The sequence below is a fragment of the Phacochoerus africanus genome, chromosome 2 (genome assembly GCF_016906955.1).
Source record: "Phacochoerus africanus isolate WHEZ1 chromosome 2, ROS_Pafr_v1, whole genome shotgun sequence".
Classification (NCBI taxonomy): domain Eukaryota; kingdom Metazoa; phylum Chordata; class Mammalia; order Artiodactyla; family Suidae; genus Phacochoerus; species Phacochoerus africanus.
Window position 1 is genome coordinate 113,892,034 of NC_062545.1, and position 22,651 is coordinate 113,914,684.

Sequence of the window (22,651 nt, forward strand, 5' to 3'; positions counted from 1 at the left end):
GTGTTTCAACTTAATTTGAGGGCTTTTGAATTGTGGGTTTGCTTAAATATAGGCTCCATCTTCTAATTAGATGATAAACGAGTTCATTTGCAGATGGGCCAGGTTTCAGGCGGAGGGTCTCATCATAACATTTCTTCGTAAATATCTACTGTGTGTGATTATTGAAAAGATGATGAAACAACATTTTGAAAAAACTCAAAAGAAGAAAACAGCGCCCACGACACAGCACCATGATTTTCATTCTTGCACATTCCTTTCCTGTTAGTGATTTCTGAAGTGGCCAGAACTGACAGAGATTCCACAGTGCTTGTTAGAAATGAATTCATGGTTTCTGTCAAGAAGAAACTGCCTACTTGGAAGAAAAGGGCAGAGGAGAAAAGAAAACTCATCTTGCAATTCGAAGCACTTTTGGGTTTTTGTTCTTTTTTTCTTTTTAATTCCATAAACAAGGCATGCAATGAAGTTTTAAGCAGGTTTTTTTTTTTTTTTTTCCCTTTTTCACCATAATTATTCCTTTATTTCAAAGGGGCTGAAATCCTGAGACTTGATTTCTGGGTTCTGAGATCAAGGAGGTTCAAGCACCTGCCATAGAATTAAAGAGAAAGGGACTGACGTGCAGGTGGATTTCTGGGCCTTCCAGCGCTGGTTTTTGGAGCACCCACAAGACACTTGGCAGATGGCACTCGGCACAAGGATAAGTTCGAGAGATGAACAGACACACATGGAACTTGAACTTGCCATGCTATGACAGAAGTCTGAGTTACTGTGGACAGATAGCAGTGTTTTCCTGATGGGTGAAAATGACCAATGTGACAAGATCAGAGGGCCATGCTTCTTCCAAGAGAGACTGCCTCCACACAGGACAGTGTTCACACATGCCAGGAAGGACTGGAGGTTATTTGGTCACAGCTTGTACCCTCAATCAGTGGACAGGACTCCTTGAGAGGGGAAGACTTGTAAAACCTTTAAAGAAAACAGTGATTTGCCAGGTAGTTAAGGGAATTCAACCGCAGCCCCCATGGAGCATCCTTATTATGTAACACAAATGGTTCACCCATAGGACCAATGCAGGGGCCTTGTGGAAGCTCGCCGCACTAGTGAAAAGTGGAATGATTTACATTTGGAAGCCACAGCTGCTATGAAAATAAACATTGAATCAGTTCCTTCCTCTAAGTCCATGTTCCATTAGAGTAACTATGGTAGGTGACATTTTTCATATTTTAATTGGTGTTTTGCTGATTTTATCAGAATTTCTGCTGATCAAAGCAAATTGGCTATTTATTTATTTTTCGATGAAGCTAACTGTTCAGTGCAAGTTTAATGTACTGTAATGAATTTTAAATATCCTCCTAGTCACATTACAAAGTGTTTGAATCAAGATGTCCTTGTTACACTTAAATTATTAATTACTCAAATGGACAAAAGGCAACTTTCACATGTAATGTCACATTTTAAATGGATCCGAATTGGATGAAAGTGTTAGGCCTACATTAAAAGATGTCAGAGAAATAAAAAAATGTTTTCCCCTACAGTCTGCTTAATCCACTCATACCTACTTGGTTTTTAGACGTATGATAAATACTTTCATTATTAGTTTATTTTCAGTAGCTTGCAGAACAATAAGTTTTTATGCTATTTACACTCCAGTGACTTTGGTTTAATTGGCTTCTTTTATGTTATTTATATAAATATAAATCATACTGAGTTTTAAAGTATTAATGATGCATTTTATGTTATAATGCTATTTTTATCCAGTCTAGCACTCCATAAATCCATCCATGAGTAGCAACTAAGGATCTTTATAAAATCTACTTCAAAAGTTGAAGCAAATGCACTCTGAACCTCAACAGAATTCAAGCTCGGGATGAAAAGATCTACTGAATTACACATCATTTGCATTTGAGTTAGCAAATTAATTTATTCAAATATTTCTGGAGGGCAATTCTCAGGTCTGTATGCTTGGGAAACGACATAGATTTGTTTTTCAAGGCACTGTAACAAAGCAAAGCAAAAAAACCCATTTAAATAAAACTGAGTTGTAAGCATCACTTCTACCAGTTAAAGGGTGAGTCTCTGGAAGCCCTCAGACATGACATCTGTCAAGCAAATACATGAGTCGAGACATCTTTTAGCTCTGTTTAAGTGTTTGCTGTTGTAGACTTTTATAAACACCTGCTTGGTGATCACTGGACTTTTTTTCTTGCATCCTAAGGTGATGTTATGAGTAAATAGAATTTTCTTACATAGCTCACTTTTCTAAATAAACTTTAAGATTTTGTAGATTGAGTTGCAGTGCTGAAAGCCATATGAAAAATAAATCAGAGTCAATAAAGGATATTTTTGAATCGACAAATGATGTCATTTCATTAAAGTTCTGTGAAAAATGTCTTTGGTAATTTGATAGGGATTGCATTGAATCTGTAGATTGCCTTAGGTAGTATAGTCATTTTGGTAATATTGACTCTTCCAATCCAAGAGCATGGTATGTCTTTCCATCTATTTGTGTCTTTTTTTTTTTTTTTTTGTCTTTTTGCTATTTCTTGGGCTGCTCCCATGGCATATGGAGGTTCCCAGGCTGGGGGTCTAATCAGAGCTGTAGCCACCTGCCTACGCCAGAGCCACAGCAACATGGGATCTGAGCCGTGTCTGCAACCTACACCGTAGCTCACAGCAACGCTGGATCGTTAACCCACTGAGCAAGGGCAGGAACCGAACCCGCAACCTCATGGTTCTTAGTCGGATTCATTAACCACGCGCCACGACGGGAACTCCTGTGTCATCTTTGATTTCTTTCATCAGTGTCTTATAGTTTTCAGAGTACAGGTCTTTTGTCTCTTTAGATAGGTTTACTCCTAGGTATTTTATTCTTTTGGATGTGATGGTAAACGGAATTGCTTCCCTAATTTCTCTTTCTGATCTTTCATTGTTAGTATATAGAAATGCAGTCAATTTCTATGTATTAATTTTGTATCCTGCGACTTTGCCAAATATCATGTCATCTGCAAATTGACCATTCATTCTTATAATACCACTTGAACTCTGCCCAAATGTGGTTTTCTTACTGAGTGGCATGTTATATGAGCTGCTTTACTTGTCTTTGTTCTTGTCTTAGTGTGTTTATTTTTCAAAGTGCCAGAAGAGTTCAGTACAATATGATTTTATTGTATAGGGTGGGTCATTGAGAGAATTCTAGCAATCAGAGAGATCTTCCTAATTTTCCTACCTGGAAAGCTTTGGACAAGATACTTACCTTCTCTTAGCCTTGGTTTTCTCTTGTATAAAATAGGGATAGTCGTAGTGCTTGCTCCATGGGGATGTTTTGAAGATTGAATGAAATGAGGTGCAGGGAGCCTTAGTGCAGCACCTTGTTCCCAATAGTTGCTCAATTAAGTGGTGATTATTGTAATGTGTCTTTAGTATACTTATTGTTCAAGTTTGGCAGGATATCAACAAGTCAGTCATCCTGTAACTATGGCATATTTTCAACTCAGATGGAAAACATTGGGGAAATAACAAATATTTATTTAGTGAGAATGACATCCCTGAAGGGGAGAGATAATATCTGGTACCTAAACAAGGACTACAGAAGACAGTGGAAAAATAGCTTGTAGACTGTGGCAGCTGTTCTCAGGATGAATTGAGTGTTCCCTAAGAAGAGGGTAGGATGATCAGCTGGCAGAAAGAAACTGAAAGAGACAGGTCATTGGATTTGCACTGTGCCTGGTGGGGAGAAAGTCACAATCTGGTTGGTGAATGTGGCAGATGTTTGCTACCCTGCCTGAAATAGCTCTTTCAATTTACAAAGAACTTCCCCCAGCCCAGTGATGCAAGTGGTTCGGACATAATGATGCCTTCTATAGATGAAGTCATGGTATCTCAGAGAAGTAAAGGGACTTGCCTAAGGCAGAACTTGAGCCAGATCTTCCTTCCTTAGAATATGCATCAGTGAGTAGTTTAACTTCATAAAAATAGCTAACAGTTATTAAAACAATTCATTTAGGAGTTCCCATTGTGGCTCAGCATGTTAAGGACTCGACATTGTCTCTGTAAGGAGGCAGGTTCCATCCCTGGCCTCGTTCAGTAGGTTAAGGCTCTGGTGTTGCTGCAAGTTTGTGGTGTAGGTCATAGATGTATCTTGGATCCAGTATGGCTGTGACTGTGGCGTAGACTTTAGCTGCAGCTCTGATTTGAGCCCTAGCCCAGAAACTTCCATATGCTGCTCATGCAGCCATAAAAAGAAAAACACAGAACACAATTCATTTAATCCTTACATTACCTTAATGGATAGGTATACTACCATTAACCCCATTTTACAGATATTAAAACTGAGGCACAGAAAGATGAAGCAGTTTGCTCAGTAGCATCTGGTGAGTGGGACACCTAGAATTTGGAGTCAGAAAGTCTGGTTCCACAATCCACACTGTTCCCACTATTCCACCTCTAGTGAGCCATAACTGAGAATGATCTCTGGTTCTTAAACTGCAGCCAGCATCAGAATTACCAGGAGGGTTGAGATTTCTGACACTCACTGCTGAGTTTCTGAGTTTTCTGATTCAGCTGGTCTGGGATGAAGCTAGAAAATTTGTGTTTTTAACAAGTTCCCAGGTGATGCTGAGGCAGATGGCTTAGAGACCACACTTGGAGAACCATTGGTCCAGACTAGAGACATAAAATCTTGAAGATCTAGACACTCTGTACACCTTAGCGTTCTTTGGTCTGTGAAAGAGTGTTGGTCAGAGGGGGAGGGGACCACACCTAGGCTCTTCTGTAGGCTCACACCTCTCTGGCCTCCACAGCATACCAAGGTGAGGCCATTTGTTTGAATGCTTATAAAGGACTCTGCCAGAAAAGTTAGTTTGTGTAGTTATGGTCATGCTCAGGGACAGTGGGTGGGATGCAGCGCAAGGAAAAATCTCATGGATTGCCTTCCAGTTACTGTTATATGTGTGATCAGTTAAAGTGTCTATGACGGGAAGTCTGGAAATGGACAAGAAAAGAGCAGATGGAAGGGAAGATAGAAACATCATTCCTTTGTCTTTGTAACAGGAGTCAGAGAAAGTTACAGGATGATGTATGCATTCAGATCTCTAAAACTATGGCTGCTTTTCTGGAATTTTTAGCGACATTATTATTTTTAATTACCAAGGTGGCAGTTGGGTTACATCTGCTTGAAAATGCTCAAATGGAGGCAAGTTTATTTATTTTCTGGTGTATTTCAGTGAAAATAACCTAGCAATAAAAGAATACAATTAACACTTTTGCTCTTAGGCACTACAGTTTAATATTTAATGTAGTTGCCCAAACTGCTCCCTTGTTTCATTGATTAAACTTCATACAGAAACACAACCGTTATCATTGATTAAACTATCCATTTGAAAAGGAAGTCAAGTCTGAAATGGTAGTGATGTGACACTGCATGGAAATTCAATGCCTTGCCCCTCCCCACCTGGAATCCAGGCCATTTCTGCCCACAGGTACCCGCAGTGCTGCTTGCTATGAGGGGGGCTTTTATCCAGACATTTGTCTTTGTGGGGCTCTACAACCCTCTGAGGAGGACATCTGTTCTATGCCAGCTTGACTGAATTTAACAAAAGATATAAGAACTTGGCAGTGAATAAAACTTGGAACCCAGGGCTGTCTGTTGCTTATCCAACTTGGTGCTCTCCATTGCTGGGTGGCCAGAGCCCCAAAGGCTACACCACCTTTGGACCACCCAAAATATCCAGCTGGCATCATTTTGACCACCTTCCCACCTCACAGAGTGATTTATACTGACCTACATTTCTTTCAGCCATTTACTATTGGCTTTCATCAAGCCATGTTAAAAAGAAAGGGCCGAAAGGCCTTGTATGTGTGTTCATTTTAAGGTTGCTGAAATTCATTGCTCATTACATTATGCATGTAAACTTCAAGTCATTTCTTTATGTTTATAAAATATGTCAAACACAAAGAAAGTGAGAGACCCCAAAGTGTCATGAGAAAAGTTTCCTTTTTGCTCTCATTTTTTGGAAAGAGAAATAGAATGTTAGAAAGACAGCTGAACATTTCCGTTCCATTCCTCACTCCTTAGAGGTAACCACTGTCCTACAGCTGATATGTATCTTTCCTGTCCACACTTTGTGTGCTGTTAGTGCATGTCCAAGTGTCTACAAACAATAAGTAATATAGTTTTTAAGGTTTTCAGAAGTTTCCGTAAGTGACTCAGTGCATCTCTACTTGCACACAGTGGACTCTTCATGAAGACATAGATGAGAAATTTTTATTGGGTATTACGCTGGGCATCTGTCTTTCTCATGGATACCATGGAACATATGAATGGTGTTCCCATCTTTGCAGTAATAGTTGGGACTCTGAATTCTAATTTGTTGTCCACTGTTCTTTTGTCTGCTTACTTTATCTGAATAGTTCTTACTTTGTTTTCCCTCTGCCTACGTTTCTTTAATTTCTCGAAGCTGGTTGCATTTATATTCTTGTAAGATCTCTTTTTCTTATTTTTTTGAGCTCTACCCCTTCCTCCCCCATTCAGTGCCTCCTCTAGACACATACTGATTGCCAGCAGACATCTTCTGCCACCCTACCCCCTCAAGCACTGAACTCAAGACAGTTGGCAAGATTTACTATATGTTAAGCATGACATTGTGTTTGAGCAAAATGAAGTTAAGCCTAAAGTCCAAATGTGTTATCTGTCAATATCCAAGAAATCAGGTGTAAAATATGCAATGGATTTGCATGTTAAAATAACTTCTCATCCAGAAGTGGACCCCATAGTTTATTCCCTAGTGCAAAAGTTGTTTTCAGTGGTAGAAAGAGCCTTAGGATTGCAGGCTGATGAACACACATTGCAATATTTTCATAATTTGAAGCCAAAATGATTGCATAGCAAAGGAGCAGAAGCCCGGGGAAGTTATTAACAATTTAAGAATTTACCATTTCCAGTTAGTGCAAGGATGTGAATTCCATTTCCAAAGGGAAGCATAGAAATGGTGTATGTTATGACTCTTAGAGACATGTTTTGTACAGTCAAATATTAAAGTGTCAGAATTTGGTGTTTTACCCTTTGAGCCTTTGCTAATTTTCCCTCCACCTTAGTGATAGGCATGACTCCGGGGTTTTTTCCTAAAAGCATCTCTAGATACATCTGAATTCATCATCTTGGAATTATAATAGCCACCTTGAATGGTTATGTTGGCCTCGAAGATAACCAAGTGATTCTCCAACTTTAGGCAGAAAATAAAAGTAGTTATATATTAATTTTAGCACTTTCAAACAGCAGAGAAATATTTGATCAAATAGGGGAAATTTTTCAACAAGGTATACAGAGAATAACTATAATTTGTTATTTAAAATAAATAATATGAATTTTAATATCATATTGATAGTTATCCATGTATTCAGTTGAGGCTCCCTTTTTTCAAGCTCAATATGTCATAGCTTCAATATTTGCACAAATTATTGTTTGTTATTAAATATACCTTTTAAAATAATGTCATGAATTACCTCATTTATCCATCCATATGTGTGTATACTTACATATAAAAAATTTGCTAAACTCTTATTGTTGACACTATTGGGTACTAGAAATACAAAGATGAGTAAGCTCTGTACCATGCTTTCAAACAACTTAGAATTTCATGTTAGTGATAGAGTTATAAAAAAACCAGTAAAATGTGATATCTGATATGGTTGATGAATATAAAAAGTGTTATGAAAATACTTCTTTAATTAAATTAATCCTGTCTGAAACCATCAAGGAGAGAAATAAATAAAGATTACATTTGAGTAAGAGTAGCTTAAGAGAATGTTTCCTGACTTCCAGGGCAGGTTTAATCTTCTTTCATCTTTCACCCAAGAATAATATATACTATCTCCATTGTTTATTATATTTCATTATAGTTAGTGGTTCTAAAATCTTCATCTTTACTAGATAGAATTCCTTGAGGACAAAAAAAATGTTTTATGTAACTCTGTATCCTTAGTACCAGGGGCAGGATAAGAAGCTCAATAAAATGTTTGTTCAAAGAATAAACACATAAGAAATATCAAGTAATTTTAAAACATTTTGAGCTAAATGAAAATAAAACACAATTTATCAAAATTTGTGGGATGCTATGAAAGCACTGATTAGAAAAACAATGATAGCATTGAATACATGTTAAAAAAGAAGAAAAATTTGTAATCAGCCATCTAAGCCTTTACCTCTGACGGCTAGAAAAAGAAGAGCAAACTAAATCCAAAGTGGGCAGAAGAAAATAAATAATTAGAGCATAAACCAATGAAATTGAAAATAGGAAATCAATAGAATTAATGAACTCAAACGATGTTTCTTTGAAAAGATCAATAATATCAATAAGCCTCTGGCTAGGCTAAGAAAAAAGAGTGATGACACAAATTACTAATATAAAAAATGGAACATTCAACATCACTACAGATACTATAGCCAGTAAAAGGGTAATCAAGGGGTATTATGAACAACTCTATCTCCACTAATTTGGTAACCTAGAGGAAATGAACCAGTTCTTTCTTTTAGACATGATTTGCCAAAATTCACACAAGAAGAAATAAGCAATCTGAAAAGGGCTATATCTATGAAAGAAATTGAATCAGTAATTAATAACCTTCCAAAACAGAAGGCCCCAGGCCCAAGTGGGTTCACTGGTGAATACCGCCAGACATGTAAGGAAGACATTACACTAATTTTCTACCTTCTTTTTCAGAAGATAGAAACAGAGGGAACACTTCCTCATTTATTCTCTTGAGGCCATCATTACCCTAATACCAACACCAGGTAGACATCAGAAGAAAAGAAAACTGCAAGCAAATATCTCTTCTGAACACAGATGTAAAAATTCTTAGCAGGAGTTCCCGTCATGGCTCAGTGGAAAAAAATCTGACTAGTAACCTTGAGGTTGCAGGTTCAATTCCTGGCATCACTCAGTGGGTTAAGGATCCAGTGTTGCTGTGAGCTGTGGTATAGGTCATAGACATGGCTCAGATCTGACATTGCTGTGGCTGTGGCATAGACTGGTGCCTATAGCTCCAATTAGACTCATAGCCTGGGAACCTCCATATGCTGCAGTTGTGGCCCTAAAAAGCAAAATAAATAAATAAATCTCAGCAAAATATTAGATTGTATTTAAAAATTATGGAAATATTTTTGTACACATTGAAGAAGATGAGCAAAGCTGGTTTGGTGGTTGAAAAGCGGTTAATGTAATCCATCGCATGTCATCATGCTAAAAAAGAAAAATCACATGATCATAGCAATAAATGCAGAAAAAACATTTGACAAAATCCAATGTTCATTCATGGTAAAAAAACAAAAACAAAAACAAAAACTCTCAGTAAACTAGGAATAGAGTGAAACTTCATCAACTTGCTAAAGACTATAAAAAAAAAATCTGCAGGTGACATCATACTTAAGGGTGAGAAACTCAAAGCTTTCCCTCTAAAATCCAGGTACAAGACAATGTGTTCCTCAGAGTACTCCTTTTCAGCATTGTACTGGAAGTTATAACTAATGCAATAAGACAAAAAAAGTAAGTAAAAGGTTTATATATTGGGAAGGAAGAAATCTTTGTTCTCAGATGACTTGATTTTCAGTGTAGAAAATCCAAAAGAATAGACAAAAATCTCTTGGAACTAATAAGTGATTATAGCATGTTTGCAAGATAAAAGATTAATATACAAAAGTCATTTTCCTAAATACCAGCATGAACAAGTAGAATTTGGAATTAGAAGCTGGATACCATTTACATTAGCATTCCCCACCCAAAAGAAATATTTAGGTGCAAATTTAACAAAATATATATAGCAAAAAGATATATATGAAGAAAACTTCAAAACTCTGATGAATAAATTTAAAACTAAATAAATGGAAAGGTATTCTATGTACATGGATAGGAAGATTGAATATTATGCTGTAAATTTTTCACAGCTTGATCAATAGGTTCAATGAAATCTCAAAGAAAATATTAGCAACTTATTTTGTGAATATCAACAGACTGATTCTCAAGTTTATATGGAGAGACAAAAGACCTGGAACAACAAACACTGTTGGAGGAAAACAGCACAGATGGAGGACTGACATACCCAGCTTCAAGACTTACTATAAAGCTGTTGAAATCAAGACAGTGTGGTATTGATGAAAATAACACACAAATAATTGGTACAACCACTATGGAAAACAATATGGAGATACCTTAGAAAACTATACATAGAACTACCATATGACCCAGCAATCCCACTCTTGGGCATATATGCAGACAAAACTTTCCTTGAAAAAGACACATGCACCTGTATGTTCATTGGAGCACTATTCACAAGAGCCAAGACATGGAAACAACCTCAATGTCCATCAATAGATGAATGGATTAAGAAGATGTGGTATATATACACAATGGAATACTACTCAGCCATAAAAAATGAAATAATGCCATTTGCAGCAACATGGATGGAACTAGAGACTCGCATACAAGTGAAGTAAGTAAGAAAGAGAAAGACAGATAGCATATGCTGTCACTTCTATCTGGAATCTAATATATGGCCCAAAGAACCTTTCCACAGAAAAGAGAATCATGGACATGGAGAACAGACTTGTGGTTGCCAAGGCGGGAAGGGGGAGTGAATGGGATGGACTGGATATTTGGGGTTAATAGATATGAACTATTGCCTTTGGAATGGATAAGCAATGAGATCCTGCTGTGTAGCCCTGGGAACTGTATCTAGTCACTTATGATAGAGCATGATAATGTGAGAATAAATAATATATATGTGTATGTAGTGACTGGGTCACCTTGCTTATACAGCAGAAAACTGACAGAACACTGTAAACCAGCTATAATGGAAAAAATAAAAATCATTAAATAAAAAAATAGAAAAAAACCCAAAAGAACAGAAAGTAACACACAAATAAATGAATGGGACAGAACAGGGAGACCAGACGTAGACCCCATAAACATAGTCAATTTTTGACAAAGGAGCAAAGGTACTACAGTGGAGCAAAGTTAGTTTCTTCAACAAATCATGCTGGAACAACTAAAAAGCCACATGAAAAAAATTTTTTTAAAGAATTTAGACACATACCTTAACAGCCTTGACAAAAATTAACTCGTGTGTATCATAAACCTGAATGTGAAATGCGAAACTATTAAAGTCTTAGAAGATGTATAAGAGAAAACCTGAGATGACCTTGGATATGCAGTGACTTATAGATTTTGATTTTGTAAACAGACAAACCCCAAATTTTGGATCTTCTATAGGAAAATACACTTGGTTTTTTCACAAGTTGATTATGTGAAAAAGAAGGAATAAATAAAAAGGAGGAAGGAGAGACAATTTTAGATTGAGAGACTTTAGATAACTAAATATAATGTGTGGACCTTGTTTAGATCCCATAAAAACAAATGTAAAAGTAGTTTTATGGGGTTTTTGAGAAATTTGAATGTGCCTGTGTTGGTTGATCTCAAGAAAAATTTTACATTTACCTATGTATATAAAAATGGTTAATATACAAGAATGCTGTATTTTCAAGACATGCATATGGAAGTATGTAGAGCTGAAATGACATGATGTCTGGGATTTGCTTCAAAATAATTCACTGAAAATGAGATAATGAGGCAGGGATTGAGGAAGGAGGAAGAAAGAGGAGGGAAAGCAAAGGGGAGAGGAGAAGCAGGGGGGACATTAACAACAGAGGTGATGAAGACAGAGTGAGAAATAAAAGGAGGAATTAATCATAGCTATAATAAAATAAAATTTCCCTAAGCTAAAGAAAGACACAGTGTTCACCTCTCTCAAGAATCAATATACCATGTTGAACCAAAAATATTTACTTGTTTGGGTGACATTATCTGCTTTGAGTACAAAAATATGCCATATATACATACACGTTTATATGCTTATATATTTATTTATTTATTTTGCTTTTTAGGGCTGCACCCACGGCATATGGAAGTTCCCGGGCTAGGGGTCGAATCTGAGCTGCAACTGCCGGCCTACACCACAGCCACAGCATTGCCAGATTTGAGCTGCATCTGTACCTACACCACAGCTCACAGCAACGCCGGATCCTTAAGGATCCTTAACCTGCTAAGCGAGGCCAGCGATTGAACCCGCATCCTCATGGGTTCATTTCCGCTGAGCCACGACATGAACTCCTCAATATGTGTTATTTTTTTTAGCCCACAAATGGAGAACTGCTGTTCCTTTCAAATAACTCCTGAGTATTTTCTGTAGTTGACAGATGGTCGCAAAGACTATGTCGACTTTATTGGCTGATTTTTTAAGTGATAGTTTTCTGAAATTTTCTTTGCAAATTTACCTTAAATTGGATTTTGGTCCTTTCCCTCTCTCTCCCTCTCCTCGCTTGCTGTCTCTCTCACTGGGGCCTCTAGTACAAAAACATGCTTATTCTGCTGGCTTTGGGCTCCTATGTTGCAGTGATATTAGAATTACAACAAATCTACTTACCAAAATTGAGAATATCTCGGCAGTCTCTTCTTTTTCCTCCCCAAATGTACTTGCCTATTGCTCACACTTACTATTCCAGAATAATTTTACACTCAATTTGGCAGGTTGTGAATAAACTATCCCACTGCTATTTGTTTGGGATTGCACTGTTTTTTTGTAAAGATAACTGAGATAGTTTTTATGTTTGCAATATTGTACCTGGAAACAAGGTATGTGTCTCTTCTCTTCCTATTTTCTTGTATGTCTGTCAATACATTATACAAATTTTTGAAAATATTGTTCTTACATATATCTTCTGTGAATGGTCTTTTTAAATATTATGTTTTGTAATTAGTTACTGATGGTATATGAAAAGGTCTTGATTTTTATGTTGCTGTTATGTCTAGCCATCTGAAAAAAGTTATAATTGTTTAAAAATTCATTGTAAATAATCTCAATCTTCATCAAGGGAAATGATTAAAGTAATTAGGGTAAATCTAGTCTGTGGAATATTATGCAGCTCTTTAGAGTTTTTATATATATGTAGATACATATATGGTGAGGAAGAGAACCATCTCCAGGATAAATTGAAAAAAGCAGTTAACCAAAACAAGTTGCAGAGTAATAATAAGGTCCAAGTATGTAAAACTACTTGTGGGTATTTATATATATATATAAAAGCACGGAATAAGGTCTGGAAAAAAGCATCCCAAGGTTAACATTACTCAGCTTTGAGTAGGAGAGTAAAGGAGGTATTTCATGTTTTTACTATATATATTTTTGCATTGTTTTCATTTTTTCTAGAACATGAATTTACATAATGATTTTGTAATGAGAAATTAAAAATGTGAGATGTTGGGAAACAGACAAGTTGACAAAGAATGACATGGAGAAACCTCTGGGAAGAGTGGTTATAAGTCCATAGAAAACCTTCACAGGTCATTAATTTCTGTAGTATCTTTAAAGTCACTTCCATTTGGTTCCAGAAAATCTGTGGCTCTATACAACCTGTCAGAAAGTATTACTAGCATCTGTTAGAGCAGAAAATGAAGAAAAAAGGTAACACAAAGGATCAGTGAAATCAGGGGAGACATCCTCCCCCCCACATTTATCTACGTCCTGTGATTTCTTCTGTGCAAGGGCCATGGACTGGCAAGAGACCTAAATAAATTTGCTGGCTAGCTGAACTGGCTAATTCTCCTTCTAGCCCTCACTCATTGCCACCTGGAAACCAGAGGAGACCAGCCTGTATTTCCTAGGTCTTCCTAGTGTCTGGAGTTTCTATGTGGAAACTCTTCCAACCTGCATTAGAAACGGGAGCTCTGTTGGATTGCCTGCATGTGGTCATTTGAGGCACATTTATTGGCTCTGAAGTGAGGCCCTTCCTTGGCTTAGCACATGAGGTCTTTATGAAAGGTCCCTTATTATTTCACATCCTTGTAAATGCCTATGTCATGTCCCTTGCAGTGAGTTAGAGCCGTCTCTTCAGTTGTGACATAAGCCTGTGTGTGACTTGGATTTTTCATTTTGGTAAATGGAGATCAATGGTGGACACCAAACACAGTGTGTTAACAGTGCTTCTCGAACTTTAACGTAGGAACCACTTCAGAATGCTGACTCATTGAGTCTGGAGAAACCCTTGAACTTGGATTTCTAAGAAGTTCCAGGTTATGTCATAGTGGCTGGTCCAGGAAACACACTTGAAGTAGCAAGAGTGTAGAGCCCATGCTTGGTACTTAATAATTTTTTGAATGAGTCTTCTTCTTTCTTAACCCCCACAATGTGAATCCACGTGTTAGGAACACACCCTTCCTCTTTGTTCTCTCTGTGAGACTGTGAGGTAGTTTTACTTTCTGGAGAGCTGTCACACTATTATATTTTACACACCTCTATGCGCATCCCAATGTTCTGCCTGCAGGTCCTAGGGCTGTTTTTCCCGTAGCTAGTGTTGCTCTGCAGGTCTGATCCAGTCACCCTTTCCCAGCCCAGTCTAGCATGATGAGCAATCTCTGCCCTGGAGAGATGTCCCGCAGGGACTGTGGGTCTGCATCACAGGCAAAGAGGGAACCCAGAGGCCCCTTCTGCTAGACAAGGTTCCCCAGAGCTACGGCCCCTTCCCTGCTCTGGGGTAGTGACTTGCTCGGTCATGAAATGGCTCACAAAATTTCACAAACCAAAACACAAAAATCAAGCTGCGCAGACTCTTAACACAGAGGTGCCCTAAACTGAGCAAAGGTTAAAAAGGTAACTGGGCTGCTGTCTTGAAAAATATATTGCTTACTTAGTTTTCCCTTTCGTTGGAGAAAAAAAAAAATAGTGTTTGCCTGTTGAACTATGGTGAAAATTGCTTACAAGTTGAAATCTCAAGCCTGTTCTTTTGGGAGGTTCTTTTCCTTAGTGTTGGATCAAAAACCAAATGAGCTAAATGGTTGAAATATGTATATTGAAATATTCTTTTGGAATGAACTAGGCATGTTTTGGACAGATGGAAATGTTAATTTTACTGTGTGAAACCAGGTTTAATATTTTAAGAGTTGTCTTTAGGTCCCTGGATTATGTAGACAGAAAAATTCTGTTGTCTTGTGATTAGTTTAATAGTTATTCTCACTTATTGGCTATTCAGCTGGGGACTCTGGGAGTACAGTGTTAGCAGAATTCACTTGGGGGTTCTAGCATGTGCACGTTAGCAGAATAGATTGAGCTGTGATTTGTAGCATGAGCCTGATTTTACAGGGAGCATTTTCCACCCACCCATAGCTTCTCGGTAATGTTGGAATCTGTCTAGTTGGTGGAGGATCAGTAGCTTAAGGAGCTAATGAATATTCATTTCTTTTCCCTGGGTACAAAGTAAAATAACCAGTAATTAGTATAATATTTAATACTTCTATTCAAAATAAATAAATCTTTTGTAAAAAAAAAAAACCTAATTATTATAATGTAGCAAATTCTGCATATGTAACTGGAATTGGATGTGGTATTTTGAAAATGCTTCTAAGCCTTCATTTACATGTTTTGAGATTAGTTAATTACTCCCCTTGTATGCATAAAACAGAACTCTAAATTTTTACCTGCATTTATTATTCATTTTCCTCTCTCCCAAGTTTGATTCTAATATTTAAATTTTACATTATTTTCAATGGTGAATATATTTGTATTTTGAAGCAATATTTTGAATGTGAAGTTGTTCTTGTCTTCTTCTCTTCTTCCACAGATAGAGGATGCAGGTGGCTTATGGAAATTCCCAGGCAGTGTTTCTTATCTGATCCTAGGTTCAGGTGACAAGGTTTAATAACTGCTCCATTTTTTAAAAAATATATGGGTTTTTTTTTAGAACAGAACTCTATTAAGATTATAAGCAGACTTTTTAGCAGAAATCTTTTTTAATTTTTTTATTAAATATGTTTATTTTTTCCATTATAGTTGGTTTACGGTGTTCTGTCAGTTTTCTGCTGTACAGCAAAGTGACCCAATCACACACACACACACACACACACACACACACACACACGCACACACACGCACACACACATATATATAAAATCTTTTACTCACATTATCCTCCATCATGCTCCATCACAAATGATAGATATAGTTCCCAGCGGTATACAGCAGGATCTCATTGCTTATCCATTCCAAAGGCAATAGTTTGCATCTGTTAACCCCAGATTCCCAGTCCATCCCACTCCCTCCCCCTTGGCAACCACAAGTCTGTTCTCCAAGTACATGAGTTTCTTTTCTGTGAATGGTTCATTTGTGCCATGTATTAGATTCCAGATATAAGTGATATAATATGGTATTTGTCTTTCTCTTTCTTACTTACTTAACGTGTATGAGAGTCTCTAGCTCCATCCATGTTGTTGCAAATGGCATTATTTTGTTCTTTTTTATGGCTGAGTAGTATTCCATTGTGTATATATATCACATCTTCTTAATCCATTCATCTATTGATGGACATTGAGGTTGTTTCCATGTCTTGGCTCTTGTGAATAGTGCTGCAATGAACATATGGGTGCATGTGTCTTTTTTTTTTTCTTTTGGTCTTTTTAGGACTGCTCTTGCTGCATATGGAGGTTCCCAGGCTAGGGGTCCAATCAGCTACAGCTGCCAGCCTACACCACAGCAACAGCTTCTGCAGGATCCGAGCCGCTTCTGCAACCTACACCACAGCTCACAGCAATGCCAGATCCTTAGTCTACTGACCGAGGTCAGGGATTGAACCAGCAATGTCATGGTTCCTAGTCGGATTTGTTTCCCCTGTGCCATGATGGGAACTCCTACATGTGTCTTATTCAAGGAAAGTTTTGTCTGCATGTGTGCCCAAGAGTGGGATGGCTAGATCATACGGTAGTTATATATTTGGTTTTTCGAGGTACCTCCATAGTGTTTTCCATAGTAGTTGTAGCAATTTACATTCCCACCAACAGTGTAGGAGGATTCCCTTTTCTCCACACCCTCTCCAACATTTGTTGTTTATGGAAGTATTAATGATGGCCATTCTGACTGGTGTGAGGTGGTACCTCATAGTAGTTTTGATTTGCATTTCACTAATAATCAGTGATGTTTAGCATTTTGTCATGTGCTGGTTGGCCATCTATATATCTTCTTTGGAGAAATGTCTGTTCAGATTTTTTTGTCCATTTTTCAATTGAGTTTTTTTTTTTTTTTTTGCTGTGGAGTTGTATAAGTTTGTATATTTTAGAGATTAAGCCCTTGTCAGTTGCATTGTTTGACAATTCTGTAGGTTTTTTTTTTTAAATGGTTTCCTTTGTTGTCTTTTTTTTTTTTAATGGTTTCCTTTGTTGTGCAAAAGCTTGTCAGTTTGATTAGGTCCCATTGGCTTTTTTTTTTTTTTTTTTTTCCTATTGCCTTGGGAGACTGACCTGAGAAAACATTTATAATGTTGACGTCAGAGAATGTTTTGCCTATGTTCTCTTCTAGGAGTTTGATGGTGTCTTGTTTTATGTTTAAGTCTTTAAGCCATTTTGAGTTTATTTTTGTGCATGGTGTGAGGGTGTGTTCCAGTTTCATTTATTTACATGCAGTTGTCCAGTTTTCCCAGCACCACTTGCCGAAAAGACTGTCTTTTTCCCATTTTATATTCTTACCTCCTTTGTCAAAGATTAATCGACCATAGGTGCCTGACTTTATTTTCTGGGTTTTCTGTTCTGATCCATGGGTCAGTATGTCTGTTTTGGTACTGGTACCGCATTGTCTTGATTGCAGTAGCTTTGTAATATTACCTGAAGTCTGGGAGGGTTATGCCTCCTGCTTGGTTTTTGTTCCTCAGGATTGCTTTGGCAATTCTGGGTCTTTTATGGTTCCATATAAATTTTTGGATTGTTTGTTCTAGTTCTGTGAAAAATGTCATGGGTAATTTGAATCTGTAGATTGTTTTGGGTGGTGTGGCCATTTTTACAGTATTAATTTTTCCAACCCAGTTGCATGGAATATCTTTCCATTTCTTTGAATCTTCTTGTTTAGTGTTTTATACTTTCCTTGTTTAGTGTTTTATACTTCTCAGCAGATAAGTCTTTCACCTCCTTGATCAGGTTTATTCCCAGATATTTAATTTTGGGGGGTACGATTTTATTTTATTTTATTTATTTATTTTTGGTCTTTTTGTCTTCTAGAGCCACACCACCCATATGGAGGTTCTCAAGCTAGGGGTCCAATCAGAACTGTAGCCTCCAGCCTATTCCACAGCCACAGCAATGCAGGATCTGAGTCACATCTGCTACTTACAACACATCTCATGGCAACACTGGATCCCTAACCCACTGATCGAGGCCAGGGATCAAACCTGCACCCTCATGGATCCTAGTCAGACTCACTAAATGCTGAGCCACGATGGAAACTCCTGGGTGTGATTTTAAAAGGTATTGTATTTTTGTATTCCTTTTCGAATAGTTCATTGAGAGTATACAGAAATGCAACCAATTTCTGAGTGTTAATCTTGTGTCCTGCTACTTTGCTGAATTTGTTGATCAGTTTGAGTAGTTTTTGTATGGAGTCCTTAGGGTTTTCTATATATAGTATCATGCCATCTCCATATAGTGACAATTTTAACTCTTCCAATTTGGATACCTTTTATTTCTTTTGTTTGTCAAACTGCTATAGCTAGGACTTCTAGTATTCAACATATTGAATAAAAGTGATGAGAGTGGGCAGCCTTGTCTTGTTCCAGATTTTAGTGGGAAGGCTTTCAGCTTTTCTTCATTGAGTGTTATATTGGCTCTGGGTTTGTCATAAATCGCTTTTATTATGTTAAGTATGTTCCTTCTAAACCACTTTGGTAAGAGTTTTTATCATGAATGGATGTTGGACTTGAAATGCTTTTTGTGCATCTATTGGTGATCATGTGGTTTTTGATTTTTCTTTTGTTTATGTGGTGTATGACATTGATTTGCATATGTTGAACCATCCTGTGAACCTGGGATGAATCCCACTTGGTTGTGGTGTATGATCTTTTTTATATGTTGTTGGATTCAGTTGGCTAAAATTTTTGTTGAGAATTTTTGTGTCTATATTCATCAGAGATAGTGGCCTATAATTTTCTTTTTTGGTAGTATCTTTGGTTTTGGTATTCCAGTGATGGCTTCATAGAATGTCTTTGGGAGTGTTCCTTCTTCATCCTCCAGAGCCTGAGTCTCAGCGCTCAGCCCCTACCCAAGCATCTCAGGCTATGGTGTCCTGGGCAGTGGTGCAGATGGTCTGTGCAGCTCTCACTCTACTTTGTCCTCCTCAGTTCAGCTGCTGAGCTTTTCTCGATGACTTTGAGGTCCCTCCATCTTGGCTGATCTCCCTGTCAGATAGGTGGCTTCCCAGGGTGTGAGTTCCTTTTCTCTTTCACAGCTCCCTCTCATGAATGCTAGTCCCATCCTGGTTCCTTTTTTTTTTTCTCTCTCTCTCTTCTTTTTTCTTTTGTTCTACCAGTTTTGTCTTGGGTTTCTTGCCCTTTTTGGAGGCTTAATTTCTTCTGCCAATGTTCAGTAGATGTTCCGTGCAAATTGTTCTACATGTAGATGTGTTTTTTTGATGTGTTTGTGGCAGAAGGTGATCAGGACGTCTTACTCCTCTGCCATTTTGATCCTTCCCCTTTAGGAGGAATCTTGAAGGCCAGGAGAGTGTGAGGTAACATACTCAAAATGCAGTACTTCCTCTGAGTAAATTTGTTCTACTCCTTACAGTGTCCTTTGATAATTTTTACCCTTCCACATCCAGTGCTACCATTTTCCTCTCATGTTTTCATTTCATGCTGCTGTTGCACACAGATGGTAGAGTCCCCTTAACCACTTCTTTGATCTTCTCATACTTCTACATCTTGGGCTCCGCTACTCAACATCCACTCACGGGTACACTTTCAGAGCCCTGAGAAAGCGGCTGGCCATTAACTGTCTGCAAGATGTCTCAAAAATATGTTTCTGAGCACTGAAAATATGGTAGGCACTGTGCAAGATGCTTTCACATATGTGTGAACTGAACTTTGCTATCAGCCTCTAAAACATGAACCACTGCAGCTACCAACCTGTAGCACCACCTGAGTGGAGCTCAGGGTGGAGACCAGGAGTGAGGCACTCTGTGCTCTGGGAAAACTGGAAGACCGAGCCTTCCAATAGTTAAGATATTTTTAGGAGAAGATTTTATGAGCCCCGTTCTTGCATCTCCCCATATCTAGAAACACACTAAAATCCTTCAATGATGACTGATGTCTGTGACTAGTAGCAGCCTTCACGAGACCAGCAGCAAACGTCTGTAAAATGTGTGCATGGCTGCATGCACCTCCCCCTTCACCTTTATGACTTGTATCTGGATATTCCCCCTGTCCTCCTTGGGGCAGTATTTCAGTGGCAAATACTGCCTCCTGGGCCACAGTTAGTGGGCAAAAGATGTCACGGTCATCTGTGACAACAACCATTCCCAAGGGCGGGCTAGTGAGCCCTGAGGGAACTCAGGGAAGAAACAAAGAAGACTGGCCCAAAGTTAAGGTGCATATCAACGGAGGGACTCCAGTAAGCACAGACATTTACATCTTCCCAGAGAGACTGGTTTTCTGTAAATCTGGTTATCTGTAAAGCTTTTGTTCCTACTACCTTCCCTTTGTTGCAAAACTGACATACCCTGGCACACCCTCCCCACCCCCACCCCCCCAGCTCACCTGCTCAGCGTTTTCTTGGTGCTACCCCAAATGCTGTCTCCCAGACTTAGGTCCTAATTTTACCCCAAATAAAACTTAATTTTCAGGTTGTATTTTTTTAGTCAACGTATGTCATCATGTTTTTATGTCATCATGTTTTTTTTCTGCAACAATCCTGTGGTATGTGTTTTTCTACCATCATTCTGTAGATAAGGCATGTAAGCTCTAAGAGGATAATTCTGTTACTGCAAAATACAGAATTCTAAATCATCCGTTGGTCTCAGTATACACCACAACTATGGGATTCTAAAGCTTGTTCTTTCCAGTTGCTGGGGAGAAAAGGTTTGGAGGAGATGAAGATATGCTTGTGTGCAAAAAAAAGTTGCCCAGGGAAAAAAATGGTCCCCAGAACATTGTTAGGAGGTTGGGTGCTTGTGGGTGCCAGCCTCTGCTGGGGGCAGGGAAAGCCCAGGATCAGAGCAGCTTCATTGTAGACAAATACTTTTCAAAGCTGTGCTAAGCAAGAGAACTTCTCAGATACTGCCTGGAAGTTTCTTAGGAATGCTGGTTAGTGCCTGCCAGAGCAGTTTGCATTCTTGCCCAGATGTGAAGGGGTAGGGTCTCTATCAGATACAGGGGCAATCCATAGTGCCGTGTTCCTCACTTCTGTGGGAAAATGCAGATACTGACATGCAAGGATTTTGTCTGACTCTTGGGAAGTGGGGATGAGGCAAGAGCTTCTGTGTCAGTGTCTTTTAAGAGATTCCCAGCTGCCTCCTCTGGGGAGAGCGATGAAGCAGGCAGTGGCTTGGGATCCGGGCTAGATGGACCATTGGAGGCACTGGGAGTGGACCAAGCCATTTATGGTGCCTACATCCTGGGGGTCCTGCAGGAGAAAGAGGAAGAAGAGAAGCTGGACGCTCTGCAGGGTATCCTCTCTGCTTCTCCGGAAGGAGATTACCTCCTGAACATCTGCAAGGAGATTGTGGAATGATGGTTGGAAACTCAGAATGTTATCACTAAAGTGAAAAAAGAAGATGAGGTCCAGGCCATCGCCACCCTCATTGAGAAGCAGGCGCAGATCGTGGTGAAGCCCAGGATGGTGTCAGAAGAGGAGAAGCAGAGGAAAGCCGCGCTCCTGGCCCAGTATGCTGACGTGACAGACGAAGAGGATGAAGCAGATGAGAAGGATGATTCAGGTGCCTCCACGATGAACCTTGGTTCTGACAAATCTCTCTTCCAAAACACCAATGTGGAAGACGTTCTCAATGCCCAAAAACTGGAGCAGGACTCGCTTCGGGATGAGTCCCAAAGGAAGAAGGAACAGGACAAGCTGCAAAGGGAGAGGGACAAACGAGCCAAGCAGGAGCACAAGGAAAAGGAAAAGAAAAGGATACAAAGAGGGGAGCAAAAGTGATAACCTTGGTCCACTCTGTTCTTTCTCCTCGTGGACTTGGTCAAAGGGAGAACTGGTTGTGCACATGTGTATTTAAGAGAAATGAGAGAACATCGCAAAGTGGTTTCCCAAGGCATTTCCCCTTTTGTTTACATGGTCAAGAGGAAAATCACAAACACTTCTAATTATAAAATGTGCCAATGTCTCTGTGGTGTGGGTAATCAGATTATTGTAGTTGATGTCTGTACCAAAGATCTGGAATGTGGGCAGCTTTTGTATTTTAACACTGAAGCCCCGTACTCCTTTTGCCCACCTTAAAAAGTCTTCCCTGGGAGTCCCATCGTGGTGCAGTGGAAACGAGTCCAACTAGGAACCATGGGGCCTCACTCAATGGGTTGGGGATCTGGCGTTGCCATGAGTTGTGGTGTAGGTCACACACGCGGCGCAGGTCTGGCATTGCTGTGGCTCTGTTGTAGGCTGGCAGCTGTCGCTCCGACTGGACCCCTAGCCTGGGAACCTCTGTATGCTGTGGGTGCAGCCCTAAAAAGACAAAAAAAAAAAAAAGTCTTCCGTCACATTGGGTAAACAGGAATATTCAGAAAGCTGACAGTTTTTATCCTGAAGGAGCAGAATCATGACCACTCCCTCCCCGAGATGAAATGTAGGAGTGTTAA

At 38.8% G+C, this 22,651-nt stretch overlaps 1 protein-coding gene across 1 annotated transcript in view; it reads left to right on the forward strand.

The window, feature by feature from the left end:
- The window catches only part of LOC125120747 (coiled-coil domain-containing protein 43-like), a 51,438-nt gene extending 29,440 nt beyond the window's left edge, over nucleotides 1–21,998 (forward strand). Inside the window, 1 exon segment of the mRNA XM_047769186.1 lies at nucleotides 21,342–21,998. Within this exon segment, the coding sequence (XP_047625142.1) occupies nucleotides 21,342–21,998 (657 nt within the window).
- The last annotated feature ends 653 nt before the right edge of the window (nucleotides 21,999–22,651 follow it).